This window comes from Astyanax mexicanus, chromosome 1, assembly GCF_023375975.1.
Source record: "Astyanax mexicanus isolate ESR-SI-001 chromosome 1, AstMex3_surface, whole genome shotgun sequence".
NCBI classification, from domain to species: Eukaryota; Metazoa; Chordata; class Actinopteri; order Characiformes; family Acestrorhamphidae; genus Astyanax; species Astyanax mexicanus.
The window spans coordinates 29,994,611-30,010,821 of record NC_064408.1 but is presented as its reverse complement, the minus strand read 5'-3'; the positions used below and the strand labels follow the sequence as shown (position 1 = coordinate 30,010,821).

The following is a 16,211-nucleotide window of genomic DNA, read 5'->3' as shown; positions in this document are numbered from 1 at the left end:
CACAAAAGTGTACAAATTTTTTGTTATGGAAACATTTTATTACAAAGGGCAAACATTTAACAGCACGTCTTGTTGAGGGTCAAGGGTTAAACAAACACATTAATGAGGTAATATCCCAAAATATAGCTTTTAAAAAGGGGACCAATCTTTTCAGCATGAACAGCCATCTTACATAATTATTTACAGCCAAAACCACACAACTACTCTACAGAATCCGTAATGCGTGATCAGATTTCACATACATTATTACAGACCAAAGGGATCCCTGTGCCTAGGGTTATTATAATTACAGCATCATCTGAGCACAGTCTGGGAACTTCTGCACAACTACATACTTTTTGTTTCTCTTCAGAAAAAGATCTTTTGATGTTCATTAGTGCCTTCTTAAGACAGTCCCTCAACATACACAGGCAAGCAGTGTAAGTTTTAGCAAAAAACAAAAGAGCAAAACATAAAACATCAAAGGTGTAAAGGCATACACTTACTCACACTTTGAGGAAATCATTTGTTCAGCTGGCTTTGTTCAGAGTCATGTCACTGCATGCTTAGTCACATTAATGAAAGAATGGTAGGAACATAGCTCAGTGGCTTTACTCCTTTAACCACTCTGAACACATTACACAGGAAGGTATCAACAGAAAATGAAAAAGGGCTAGGTTCAACTCGTAAAGGTTTTGAGCATTGAAGATCTTCTTTTTGTTTGTTTTTGTAAAAAGCAGTATTACTAATGTAATACTTCACCTGTTCATTCGTTTTTTAACTAAAATATTTTTAGTAACAGACAGATGTTTTATGATACAGGCAGGGACATTTTATTTGTCTTGGCTGTTTATGGAGTCTTGCCCTTTTGTTCTGTTCTCTCCTTTCACAACATTTTTTCCTTTCCTCGGTTGAACACTTGTCATTGCGCCCTTTTTACATTACAGTCTGTCTATTTTTTCAAAGCATTATAACACACCTGCTTAATGTGAAGTTGCTGTACAGTATGGATGATTTACAATAGAAACAACCCTCTTTTCATTTATAACAACCCAAGACAGATGCAGAAATGCACAACACAGTGGAAAATAAACAAGGAAGCATTTACAAAACCACAGTTTCAGCAGAAGTAGATAACCTGATAAAAGGAATTGAAGTCTTTTTAGTCATGGTTAAAAGGCACAAGTTGGTTAGGGCAGAAAGGGTTTTCGTCTAGAGTGTCTTAATGTTGACTGAGCCCAGCTTCGTGTATTTTTATGATTTACATTGTATTTATATCTTTGCCTTTCTCCTGATTACAGAAAATCCTGAATTTGGTTTTAGTGGAGGGGTTAAGTACAAAACAGACAGCATGACCTTGACAAGCAAGTTTCCTCTTGAAACACTTAAAAAGTAATGGCAGGATTTCAGGGGTTTCAAATTTCAGGTCATTAAATATTAAACAGCTTTGTTGGCAAAGAAAGATTAGTGCCTAAGAGGACTGGCTGTACTGTAGCTGTGGGGTTTGTTTCATTAAGAAATTGAGTCACCGTTGTCCTGCTGCTGCTTGGAGGTCCACTGAGAAGTCACACTCCCTAATATAAAAGAAAATTGATTAGAACACTTTTGGAAACCAATTAATGAAACTGGCATATACAGATAGTGAGTTTATTATTATCTTCTTCTCATAGCTCTTTAGCCACAGTGTTTGTAGATATTGGATCAACACTGCATTAGGTCAACTGTAAAAGTATGGCAAAATCTCCAAAAATGTTGAAGCATTTAGATTTTCTTCGACATCCCAAATCCATTTTTTTAAGAACTTGTTCCAACAACATAATCAATGAAGAATCGAAGTTCTCCATTGTCAGTAGATCCGTAAAGAGAATATTTTTGTTGTATTCTTTAGTTATCCTTTTTAGTTAAGGATTACTCATTATTACATGAAAGATTTATGAATATCCCGTGCTTTTCTTCTGAAGTTCCTTGTGATGAATCCCAGATTTTTGTCCGGGTGCTTCTCCTCGTCATTGAATTCTTCACATTTAACCGTGTCTTTTTTAAACCCCTTTTTAAAAAAGGGTTAGGAGATTATTCAAAATGTTGGATTCACTGTTCGAACAGTGTTGCCTGCTGTTGCTTTACAAAAAAAATCCAGTTTTGATGTTTCCATTTTGGGTTTATGTAGTCTGGAGTATAGGTTAGTTTATAGTCTGAGGGGGGAAACTCCATCCCATCTTCACTTTAAATCCCAAAATAATGTTTCAAAAAAAACATTTTTTATTATAAGGGATGCCCGACAAATTGATAGTTTATCAAATGAGGGAAGACAATGTAGCACATCACACACTGAAAGCAAAACAAAGGCTCTTCTGGGCACCAAAATGACATCACCATCATCATCACCACCAACCAAGAATAAAAGAAAAGGTTTATCTGCAATTAAATGCAGATAGAACTATTTCCATGAAATCATAAGCACTCCAATTTTATAACAGCGTGGGCAGCGGGGTGGGTGACAGCTGCTCCTTGGGTGCATACTTGGCGAAAAAGGGAAGGAAAAGCGTGAGCATCACACCCACTATAGCCAGCATGTATCCCCAGCCTATCTGGCACTCTCCAGCATAGTAGATATCAGAGTTTCCACAGAAGGACTTGACCAGGCTGGAGTTCAGGCCAAAGGGATACACCAGCAGACCAGACGCCATGATGAACACTGCAGAGAAGAAGAACAAAAAAGAGATGGATTTACATCATTAGTTGTCCTCAATATCACGATTGTTAGTTGGAGTGATATTAACAAACAAGTATGTACAACTGATTTTTCTGGCAGGCGATTGTCTTTAAATGAATAAACATTAAAATTGATTAAAATGTGTGTACATAAAAAACATGCAAAAAACCCTTCAAAACTGCAGTTTAAAAAGTGTGGACTGATGAAAATGCCGTAATAATAATCTCCACATTATCAGAGGCATTTACAAAAATGATAGCTTAGCTTGTGCCATGAGTTTAAAACCTAATAATTGATGTCACCGTCTCTTTCAGTATCTTAATGAAATGAAATCATAAATTAAGGTATCATATATCAGCATGGAACTGCTATACATGTTACAGTTTGTTGGATTTCCCTGTAGTTACATGCTATATCCTCATGGTGGCAGTAGAGTACTTGTACAACGGTGCACAAAAGGTGATTTCAGTTTGTGAATCAAGATCACTAAACACCTCTTAATACAGCCATAGCTTTCTGTCCAGTTATGGCATGGAACATATCCAGCAACACAAAAGCCAGCTATAAAACCAAATAGGACATTCTAATTTGCAGCTCATGGTCAGAAAATTGCCCTTTCTTTTACAGCAGGAAGTAAAGTGAGATTATGTTTTAGGGCAGAATCATGTTTCAGTATGCCATTGGTTATAGAGTACACCTATCAGGAGCCTCTTTAACTATACTGTTATTGTGCTGGAAGGCACTGATTAGATCCAATCACAGCCATAAAGTACAGGGACAAAGCAGCAGCAAGCATACTGATGGATACGCTGAATACAAGCTTAAGTTTATTCCAGTTTCTCTGTTTGAGCAGTTACTGTGTTACTGTACTCAGATGACTGCATTAAATGAATGGAACTTGTCAGAACACATCAAACTAGTAAAACCATTATAAAGAGATTTGCCAGTGACATTAATTAACTTAATATAATGAGGTTTTACATAATCCGTCTCCTCCACGCTGCCCTCTTCCCCTCCCTCCTCTGATGAGAAGACCCCGAGTTCAGGCCTATATTAGCCGGCCAGTGTTTATCAGTGGGGGTCTGACAGTTTAAAGCCTGTCTGCTAATGATGCATTAATGGCCATCTCTATCAAACCGCCATTTACACAAAGACACAGTGAGAGACTCCTTTGCGTGCCTGCCTGCTCTGCAAACACAACAACTTACAGGGAGGGGAGAGAAACCACCAAACCACCTTCTGTCCGAATCTATAAATTAGGAGGACAGTGTTGGCTGCATACCAGCTTAAGTCTATTGGGAACTTCCAGAGGGGAATTACTGAAAGCACTAATGGAGGCTGCTATTTTGATTGTGTAGTAAAAGAGGATGCACTTTCAGAAGTGTTTGGATACAAGATACTAGAGCTGCACACTGAGCTTGCTAGAGCTTGCCATTAGTTATCATTACGCAGTTATTTATTTTAGTATAGTGAGTAACAACACTATCTTTTCTATGGCAGACTTGGGTCCACAATTCTACACACTACACACATAAATATCTTGAGGAAGACTCCTAATGCCGCTATTTCTTATGTGTGTGACATGTAAAAATGTAAAAATGCAGCGACCTGCCAAAAGAGAGGTTGGAACAATGGAGGATAGCTGTTGGTCTTGTTAATTGGTGGTACTTGAAAGTCGTTACTAGGAGCATTTAAGCTCTTCGGGCCTGGGATCTGATCTTTCACTCCCTTTTTGTCTTCCTCTTCACCACCGTGTCTTACATTTTGATTTTGTTTGTCTCACTATTTTAAAAGTCCTGGATTCCCCTAGTCCATAATAAGCAATATAATGGCACTATTTTGTTCATATTGTGCAACCTCAGTAGATGTGAACTATAGCAGATTCAGGTTGTGTATGTACTGTACACAATATCACTGGTGTTATAAAATATTCAGACTGTGAGGTGTGTTTTTAGAATTCACTAAAACACTTCTAAAGCTACACAAGAAATGCACTATGATTCACTACAAATTTATCCTTGAGTACTACGAAAAGAATCTAATATGTTCTATGAATATAACAGCAGACAGAATACCAATAAATCACAGGCAGTGTGTAATTGTTTAAGGTTCAGAGTCTGCAGAAGCTGGAATAAGGAGCCATGGGGGGCAACTGTAGTCTGGATCAGATAAAGCCCAAGCCCACAGGGCAAGTGTGTATGAGATCTGTGAGATGGCACACAGCTGTTCAGCTGTAATACATCATTTTATCTTGCCTGTTCCAAGACCCGTTTCTCAAAGATGTCCCGTTGCGCAGCCATAATACCCCACTTTATCAGCACTGTCCTGGGAACAGCACCAAGTCGCTATCTGTACTTAAATAGCTTAAAGAAGTCCACATGGACACCCTCAAATCACACAGTGCAGCTGTGATCGGAGCTGTGACTTTGATTTACAAATGACTACCATCATTAGTAGATATGGAGACCCTCTCATTTGGCTAAGTTTAGATCCAGGGTCAAACAAGTACACTGTTGGAAGTACACAACAGAAATACACATTTTTTGCCTCTTGAGTCATTTTGATTTTAAAAAACGATCCAAAACTTTGGCAATGCAGAAAAAAGAACACATCTAAGTTGTTTGTTACGTTTTTTTTAATTTATTAATTTTTTATGATTATTGAAACAAACAATTTAATTACAAAAATGTGTATGTGTATGTGAAAATCTTAAATTGTACTAGCCTGCGCTTCTTAAAGTATAATGATTGTTTATTAAATATATTAATGGAAACAGTATATTTAAGGCATTTTTTTATTTTATTTGAAACAAACAACATTAAAATCAACTCTTCACGTATGTGTAAATAATGTGGCCTACCAGCTTTTGAACTTTTAATAATAGATATTTGAATGCAAAAAAATAAATAAATGTTAGATTGTAAAATGTATTTATATTAGTGTGGTCAGTAGCTTAAAATTTATTATTTACCACAACATTAAAATCATGATTCATATTTTTAAATGCTGGTAGTTACCTGTATGCTTGGGAGGGAGACAGTAATAATAGTGTATTGTGGTTTAGGCCTGAGAGACTAGATTTACTCTAGTTCAGGGTAAATTTAATGGTCTTTAAATGAGAATATTGTAATGTGCTGAGATATATGGTAGTTAAGCTGCATAGTGTGTGTCCCCGCTGCATAGTGTGTGTCCCCGCATGTGTGAGAGACAGAGCGTGCAGGAGAGAGAGAGAGTCTTCAGCACATGACTGTGTGTCAACAGTTTGGAGGAAAATGAAGCGTGGATGAAAGTAGTAGATGGCTCAATAGGTCGCTAGCTTGTTGGATTAGCCTCCATGCTAGCATACTCAATAACAAATTATATATATCGAATGCTGCTTTTGTAGCCTACCAGCCACCATCTCACTGCAGCTCATGCTGCCCACTTTAATTGCTGCCCAATTTGATACATCAGTGATCCAGATCTTTTCTACTCTATTCCAATCCTTTCAAAAAAGTGATCGGCTTTTTTCCGATCACATGATCAGAGCTCAAGTCCCTCACATTTATACAATAGCGAGCTCACATAAAGTACGTAAAGGGTAAAGTCCTTGCTAACAGTGTCAGATTATGTGATTAAATGTCATAGGGAAATATATTAAAACACTTAGAGTAATGCTGCTTATATCTGTCGTACTCTGACATTTAAGACCAGCCTCACCTTTCTGATTTAATCGAACTCTGTGTGTTTGCGTAAAATGACTATGCAGCCACACAGTCTCTATGTCACACTCTGTGTGTGTGTGCTCTACATTTCCTTTATCTTTTATTTTAATATCCTCAATAAATGCATGAATACTGAACAGCAGAAGCTCATTTCTTGCATGGCAGGGTTGGCTAGCCACACAGCCTTATGCCTCGCTGGGTGCTGGTAGTGTAATCCTATAGCGATGCTGCACGAGAGTGACAAATGATATGATGATGGGATTCATTGGATGGTGTAATAACATTCCAAACCTGCCCTGGCTGACGGAGCTCATTACTGCGCAGCTGATCTCAGACCAGTCTTCCCAAGGCCACTGCAATAAGTTTCTCACCGCTATTCATTATGATATATTTATTAGGCATGTTGAGGTCAATGTTAGTCAGTGGTTTCTACTGTAGCATGCAGCTACGCCACTATTGTGTTGACTTACAGTAATAAAACACTGAAAAGCATGTTTTTTTTTTTTAGTCGAAACAAAGGATTATCTGTTGCTGTCTTTATACTGTCAGTGCATTCACAGAGCACAGTGCACAGCAGTACAGGATAATGTCTCCATCTCGATTTGGATTCCGGTTGTGGTGCGCTGCCAAGTGATCACTCTCCTTCCAGTGCAGGTTTTTGCTTTGGAACAGAATTCCAGCACTGGCATTAATGCGTATATTAACTAAGGATAATGTCTCTGTTATGCTGGCGCTGACTCCACAAACAGTCCGCGGGTTGTCTTGTCAGTTCTCGCCATTAGCAGCAGATATGTATTGTGAAATGCATACAATACGAAAAGCTTTTAAAATAAGAGAATGATTTTCATTAAGTGCTCATTAAGTGCTCTGATTGCCATGTCATTTCGTCCCAAAAGCAGGTGTTATGAATGAAATAGGGATGGTTGTCTCACAACACAACAGCAGGGAAGTGAAAGGACAGTGAAAGCTGCACTTGGGTGGCAGGTACAGCACTAATAGAGTGGCTTATTGCTACGCAAGTGCAGTTAAAGTGCAATTACGCTCCGTTTAAAGTGCTGTCCCCACAATAGCTGCAAGGCAGTAAAGCGCATTAGTGTGTAGAGCAAATAGGCCTCCAACTCCCCATTAAGTCATGCATGGAAAGACTTTATGCATACTGCAGTAGGACTGGGTATGAGGAGGTGGTCCACAAGGGCTGCACATCTGTGGTGATGGGAAGAAGATGGTAATGGGAGGTTTGATGGACAGAAGAGTGAACTGGAGGAGAATACGGGGTAGAAATGGTTCATTGAAAATGCACCGATGCCAAGTATGCCTAGTAATTGGCAGTGCCCCCCAGGCAGACATTTACAGTCATACAAGACAAGGCTCCTGTCTACTTAAATGAGGAGAGACCTCATCTCCTAAACCTAGAACTTAAAACCAAGCTAACATTTCCAAAAATGCACTTTACTTTCCCTTTCACAATAAAAACAAATACAATCATTGTGGCCCTGTAAATGTTTATAGACTGAGTGCAAAAAACACTCCTTGTGCTGCTCGAAAAGCACAAAAGGCATGCCAAGATAGGAATAAATGTCTGACTGTTGTCAGGGTTCAAATCAGTCACCTGTGTTTTCTGCTGCCAAGATAGCAACACTACAAAAAAATGATCTGAACACACCTCACTTCAAGACCACCGCACCAATTAGTGTAGATATATTCAAAAGCCCCTTTGCTATGTAAAGGACACAGCGTGAAAATAGACTATTCGTGTGGTGTAAGATTGCAATTAGCATTGCAACACGCCTTGCGCAGGGGTGTAAGATAGGGCCCTGAAAATGTTGCAAAGGTTCAGATTTTTGACAAGCTTTCAGACCTTGATTAGCAAAGCAGGCCTGAGGCATGTCATTAATAAGGAAATGTCAGCTGAATCAAATTTCTAAGCTTTTTAAAATGTATGAGTCTTTAAACCATATGCTCAGCACCTAGCAACCATGGGACAACTGCTCATATCCTGGTAAGAAATGCATCCCTTCCCACCTGGAATGTCTGAAGAGACTTAAAGTTAAACTTCTGGCCCTCCCAAAAATATCTCACAACTTGGGGTATTCTGCACAGGAAAGTGGAAAAAATCCAACTTAAAAGGAGCAGACCTAAGTCTTATTTGTGAGATCATCAATTTGGAGTAAATGTGCATTAGGACTTGACTAAAATTTTGTTTTTGTCTTGTAATTAGCAACTTAGCAAATCATCAAAATAGAAAATAAAATAATATTAATGTTCCTGTAACTGACCTGGTCATGCACCTTCACAACGAAGCACTGTGCCATTAATATTCCAATTCATCAAAGTCACAGTGCACCTAGCACTTAAAGAGAAAGGCGAGTGAAGTGCTGATTGGTTTTCTTATTACGTTTACGTTATTATCAAAACAAAACCATGATTAATTAAGAGTTCAATTAGTTCAATTAGTTCTTTTGTGTGTTCTGAGCCCCACAAAGCATATATTTCTTGTGTCCTCACAAGAACCCTAAAGACACCCAAAATTTAACATATGACCATATCTATTCCATATTTCAAGCAGTAGCCTGCCTTCCCCGCTAATAATGTTCAAACATAAATTGTTTAACTGTGTACATACAGAAATTATACACATTGTGTAAGAAGATATTGTACACACTGTTAGCTTACTGTTGACAAACTATACCTTCAGGCTTTTCAATTCAAGTATTTATTGGAGCTATTCATTTTCCATACACACAAACACACACACACAGACACACACAGATTCTCTCACCCTCCCTCAAACAACTAACATATCTCTATCTCACTCCAGCTGTGTATTATGTGCAGTGTGCAAGTTCAAAGGGTGAAAAATCATTCCCAGTGCTTTCTTTCTGAAGACACACAGGCACAAACACACACTCTCAATATTTCACAGGGCAAATGGAGACTAACAGCATGTCTTTACACCCACCTCGGCGCTGGAGTTCTACCATGGCTGTCTGAGTAAATACTTCACAAGCTTGGGGAGCAGGAGAGTAATGAGGTTTAATTAGCAGTCAGAAACTCATCCGCCTCTGCGCTACAGCAGATGCTGTTTGAGCCTCTGATCTCTCCACTTTTCTCTTAAGAAGAAAGTGTTGACTCCCTATACTTCGCTAAACTTAGTAAAGTTTTGTGGATCGCCTGCAGGTCTCTGTATGAAGACTCAGGGGAAGAAAAAAATAGAATCAACATGTAACTGCACACATCATAGACCATGTTTATTCCAGAAATCTGTTGTTTAGTTGCAAAAGCTATCCAAACGTTTCTATACTCATTGTCCATTTTATCAGCTCCACTTTTGTAAATGCAGGCTGCAGCCACCTGTTTTTTTACATACTGTATTTTTCGCATTATAATGTGCACTTAAAATCCTTTAATTTTATCAAAAATCATCAGTGCGCCTTTTAATCCAGGAGTTTCAATTTAGTTCTAATAGAGTAGAATTAGCATTAGCCTCTAAACCGCTATTTTCCCCCTCAGAGATCAATATTATCAGCCTGTAGCCTAAGCCCGGCCAGCACTGCTGGAGCAGCATTAGCATTAGCTGCTTACAGTGCTAGCTCTTTTGCCATTCAGAGGTGAGTATATTGGACTGTAGCCTGAGCATTTTCCGTGTTAAAACCGCCAGCTAATATCGCCCTGGCTTACAGGAACACTCAGGGTTACTCAGTGTAGCGCTGTCGGGCGCCAGCGGTTAGCCGCTAACGCTAATGCTCCAGCCTTAGTGCTGAAGAAATTTGGGAATCTAAGCTTACTATAAATAAACTGTAAATAAACTCAGTTTTCAGGAGAGAAATCTGTGTAGAATAACATCTAGCGTACGTTTGACTGTAAAAGAAAGTATTTTTTTATTACAGTTTTGTTTACTTAGCTTGGCTTTACTTAATTTAGTTAGCTACCCCCCACCTCAACCCAGCAGCAAAACCTGCTGTTCTTATAGTCTCTCTTAAAACACTATTCTGGTCAGGACCACCAAGTAATATTTGTAGTCATTCTTGGCACAGCAGTGAGACCAACATGGTGCTGGTGTGTTAGTGTGTGTTGTGCTGGTATGAGTGGATCAGACACAGCAGTGCTGCTGGAGTTTTTAAACATCTCAAGGTCACTGCCGGACTAAGATAAGCTTCTGTCTCTAATTTTACACCTGAATGGTGGAGCAGCAAGGTTTAAATGTCTAGTAGAAAGAGTGGAAAGTGAGTGGACATAGTGTTTAAAAACTCAAACTCAAATAACTCAAATTCAGCAAATAAAACTTCAAATAATCAACAGCTAGGAAATGATTATGATCCGGACAATCATTTTAGGTTCAGTTCAGGACTGCAGTTTTTATAATGGAAACTCAGCATTGCATTGCGAATCTGAACTTCAGTTGCAAGTCATTAGGCTGAATGTGCTTTTTGACATTGTGCACTAAAGCTTTCCAAGCTACAAATTGTGCACAACATGAAGTGCACAATCATAATATACTTATTGCATCAATCACACTGGCAGCAGATCATTGTTCTGTAAATGATTTTGAGAACTGACCTGTAAAATGGTCTCAGTGTTCAGTTCATACCTGAGAAACTCTGAATAGCCATTCAAATAAGAACTACAATAGCATCACACAGCAGAGACACACACAGAATGATTCAATAAGGTTCCCTCAGGTGTGAAGAGCAGCTACTGAGAGGCTGACCCTCTACTACTCTGAGTGAGGTGTGTGTGTGTGTGTGTGTAAAGTGTGTGATGAGGTGGTGTTGAAGCGTGAAAGTGTGTTAACACACTGCTGAGCACAATTGATACAAATATGCCGCAAACACGCACAGACTTTGCACGTTCTGCTCTGCCATTCTGGGCCTTGTAGAACAAAAAGTAGGGGCATGTTACTTTTTATGAAAATTTGTGTGTACATATGTGTGTGTGTGTGTGTGTTTGTATGTGTGTGTCCATGCATGAGCATCTCCAAAGCAGCAGGTGATACCCCAATATATGTGTGTGTGTGTTTTTTTTCCAAATAATCCACCGTTATCTTATCACTGTCACATTCCGTCAGCCTGAACCATGTCTCAAACCAAGCAAATGAACGGTTAGTAAAACTAAATTTCCCACAATTCCCAGGACAGCTGTGCACACGATCACACAATGACCCGATTTACTGGCTTGTCTAGAAGCTGCTGGCAGTCGGGCTAACTATTCCCTAATGGGTTGGGAGTTAATTAGACGGCTGCAGATACCACACAGATTAAGTCCAAGGATACTCTCCCACTGTTTAACTGTAGATGAAGACTTTATTAGAGCAGTTCTGTTACTCATCAGTACATCGCTGGCTGTGAAGATTATATTCCTCTGTCACCAGCAGAGGAGTACAAAACAATACCCTGAATCACTGTGACACAGTGATGTTAAAAAGTAGTGTTATAGTTAAGACCAAGACCCGGGACATGTGGAGTCTGAGTCAAGACCAAGACCTTTAGCAGTTGAGCTGAAGTCAACTTCAAGAAAATGAGTTGCAGAGACCAAGAACAGATATTTTTTTCTATCATATAAAATAAAAAAATATTTTAAAGAAGCATTTTACATTATATTTCTCATTTATTATACACAATGACACACTGCCAGGCCCAAAAAAGTAAAGGATCTGGGGTCAAACAGACGCATCAAACTCAGAGTCCAAATGAGGTTGAGTCTGAAACAAACTCATGCAATACAACACTATTTAAAAAAAATCTCCAAAAACTTTACAATAAAAATTACAAGTTAAGAAAAACTTTCTTAACTTTGGAAGTCTGTGTTAAAGAGATTTGGTGCACTGCGTTTGGTGCACATTGGGCTACTTCCTTGGAGTAGTATGGGGTCTAAAACAAACAACTACTAGATCATATTGTGAAGATCAGGATTATTACTGGCATTGTGTTGGGAAGAGTTTTGACTGTACAGGCAGGAGTTTTTGTTGTGGAATTGGAGAGATGGATGCACTTTAAATTAAACAGTACCAAAACCAACTTGTTTAATTCTAAAAGAAAAAGATAAGATAAGATAAGATACTTTTATAGTCTTTGCACAGTGTACAACGAAATTTAGCAGCAATCTTTAAGGTGTCTGAACTAAATCAAAATAAAATAAAAACAGCTTTATGTAAACATACACAAAATTTACATTGGATATATGAAAAATATAATATATAAGTAACAAATGTACCCAATGATAAAAAAGAAGTATATACAATGGCATATACATTTGAATCAAAGCTATACAGTGTAAGAGAGAGAAAGAGAGAGAGAGCAAAAGAGTGAGAGAGAGGAGAGGAGAGAGAGAGAGAGAGAGAGATGGTGGTCTGGTAGGTTTTACCAGGCTCAAATCAGTTTGATATGATTGTCCTCTTGATTACACTCACTTGTGTCCCAGACATGTATGTCTGTACCTAGCAGAGTCACCTGCATGATACACACACACACACACACACACACACACACTGGGGATTGCTCTAGGCCCATTTGAAAACCAGAACAAATGTTGCAGTGCTTATCTTCTTTGACCCATGAGCCTGCACTGAAACCTGTTGATGCTCTCAAACTGACACACAAAAGACACACACACACACACACACACACACACACACACGCTGAATGTAAATAGGGGTGTCTGTGACTGTGTGTGTATGTCTGCATGCCAGTATCTTAAGGCATTTCCCCGACAGTGTCCTCAGCTCCCCCACTGTGACTGTTTGCTTTCATGATTTTATCAGCGAGTGCAGCGAAAAAATAAAATGCCTTTCCTTCCACAAGCCTGACATCACATCACTGACACACACCTCAACACTTACAGTGCAGCCTATTATTCACCACTACAGAACGGAACACACATAACCCGTTATTATACATCCCCCCACAGAGATAGTATAATAGTACGGAGGGGTATCGGGCTGTTATCAGGGGAGAATGCTCAATAGGATTTTGGAGAGAAAAAAAAAGAATGAATCTGATTAGGTAAAAAAAAAATGTATATTGAAATACAATGCAGTTTGAACACGATATTCTACAATAATATCTGCAGTAATCTGAAGTGAAGTACTTTATTTAAAGCGTATTGTTATCTTTCTGATAATAATTTGCAGTTAAGAAACTTGTCCTTGTCCTCTTGCTATGTCCAGATGATGGATTTGTGTGTCAGCTATACTTTAAACGCTGAGGTTCTTACTCAACCTTAGAAATTTGAAAAAAATAAAATAAATAAATAAATAAAAAAATAATACTGGATCAGTATAATCATCAACCTGTACTTAAGATCTTACTATTTATGGTATTGGGATAAAGTGATATCAAACTTTTACATATCTATGTTCCTTTTTGACATTTTGACACTTTACAATAAGGGTGCATTCATTAAGACATTTGTTACACCCAAGTTTGTCATATTTCTTCCTTTCTTTGTCCTTTCTGTTCCTGTCTTCCTGTGTTCTTGCTTGTCTTCCCTATTTTGTTTGTGTTCCCACCTGTGTCTCATTTGTAACCCAGCCCCCTTGTTATCTTCCCAAGGTGTTTCTTTTCTGTGTCTGTGTACAAATATATATATATATATATATCCCATGTTGCCTTGGTTCTCAATTATGCTTTGTTGTTGATCCTCTGTATTTCTGGTATCTTTTTTATCTGTATTCTGTTTTTGACATTTTTGTTAGAATGTAATTTTGTCTATCTAGCCTTAGTGTTTGTTGTTATCTTTGTGTTTTTTGTTACTTTGTTTTCTTCATGGCTACAAATAAAACCGTCTTGCGTTTGTATCCTGCCTCCAACTCCGAGTTGTTACAACATTATTAATCATTACACTAATGTGTCAATTTAACATTCTTAAGCATTAAGATTTAATTGATTTAGTGATGTTTAATAATGTCTTAGATAGTGTAAAATAATAATTAGTTAACCATTTAACAATGTTCATTACTGTTATAAGTGTTGTATCCATTATTTTAAAATGTCACCATGACATAATTTAAATCTGTAGTTATTCTTCACATTGTGTCACTATGCACAGACCAATAGAAATGCTCCAAAATAATTTAGATAAAACTTTTTTTTTTACACTTATAACTTCTATTGGAAGTTAAGAAGGTTTTCTCATTTTACTGTGAAATGGATCTTTTGGAAATCCACTCTAGGTTTTGCATGACAACAATGATACACAGAAAAGCTCACATCTCCAAAATGACAACTTAATAAGAAAAACAACTTTTAATGGAAAGCAATGCAAAAGATTATATTACAAATCATTTTGGAGCATTTCTATTGGTCCATTTATCATGCATTTGTGATACACTCCAAAGAATTCTAAAATGTCAACAGTAACTATAGTTTAAATAATCTAATAATAATTGTATTGAAAATGTAAAATATGTAGTTACAAAGATCTGCCTGTGACAAATCACCTCTGTAAAATTACAGTCTGCTCTTAGTGTCACAGCTTCTGCAGGTTAAATGAAAGCAACACAATATAAAAGTGGGCAAGTGATACAGCACAGATGCCGTAGCTGTTAACATTTTCACAGACTGGATGAAGAAAATAAACTAATGCAATACCTATAAAAGGCTAATAAATCTTTATTTGTGGGCAGTGCTCTCATTTGTTTTGCGGTGGCGGTGCGTTTTTGTCAGTGATGAAACACATTGACATACGGCGTATGCTGAGGGCCCCGACGAAAGCCCAGAAATATTGTTTAATTACAGGCTGCGCGACGCAGTCGTACATCAAAACTGCTTTTTTCTTTTTTCTTTTTTTGTTGGAGGTAGAGTGCACTGTTTTTTTCTTTTCTTTTTCTTTCATGAGCGAATCCCACTCTCTTGGTTGTGTGCCCCTCATTCTGTATCCACCTGATTAACAGATGCTTTTTGTACTGGAAGGACAAGTGTTATTTTCTTCTTCCATTTGGGGCGATGATGCAGATTTTCTTGCTCCATTTGGGGTAATAAGATTGCAAATAAATAAATAAATGAAGCATGTGGAAATTCGTTCCCATTATCCAGAGAGGCTTCATTGTCTGGAGTGAACACGCTCCAATGTTTATGCGTGTCCTGTGCATGCACACACACACACACAGACACACAAGCTATTTTTTTTTATTTCTCTCTCTCTCACTCTCACTCTGTTGCAGTAAGCTATTTCCTAGTCCACGTCTTTATAATGGCAGTTGAAGATGTGGCGGGAGGCGTCTGGAAATTGCTATTCATTGGCTGGGGCTGGGGAACCATTTCCATTTCCCTCAGAGGATGACCAGCTGACCTCCCTCTCTCCCTCCGTTCCTCCCTCTCTATCTCTGCCAGTCCACTATTACATTAAAACAGATGAACAGACTGTCTTCCACCACATTGATACTCCAGAGCCATACATAAAGCCAAACCTGTAAATATGAAGCGTCTAGGCTTGGATGTATAGTCCAAGATAAAGAAATCAATATCTCCTTGAACTTTTAAAGGTTCTTCATGCTCACTTTCATCTCAAACAGTTATTAACAGAATCAATGCTGTTTGTCAGTGGTGGTAAGTAACATAAAGTAAACTTTAAATGTTTTAAATTTCCAACAAAAAAAAAGTGTGACAGCCATGAAATCAGTAGATCAGTTTTAGTGACCTCTCCCTCCCTTTTTTTGTTTGTTTTGTGCTGTGGTCCATGATCGTAACTCCATTTGTGGTTTTATTTTCGCCTATATGGTAATGTTGGAGCGATGTCCTGCAACCATACAGGAGAAACATCATTAGAACCTATTGTTTTTTCCTTTTAGTGTAGTAAAAGTCTATTTTTACATATGAAAA

At 38.1% G+C, this 16,211-nt stretch overlaps 1 protein-coding gene across 1 annotated transcript in view; it reads right to left on the bottom strand.

Moving 5' to 3' along the window:
- Positions 1-16: 16 nt before the first annotated feature.
- The window catches only part of LOC103045102 (LHFPL tetraspan subfamily member 7 protein), a 163,916-nt gene continuing 147,721 nt past the window's right edge, over positions 17-16,211 (bottom strand). Inside the window, exon 3 of the mRNA XM_007260368.4 lies at positions 17-2,674. Coding sequence (XP_007260430.1) covers positions 2,448-2,674 — 227 coding nt within the window. The 3' untranslated portion in view covers positions 17-2,447. The remainder of the gene's footprint in view (positions 2,675-16,211) is intronic.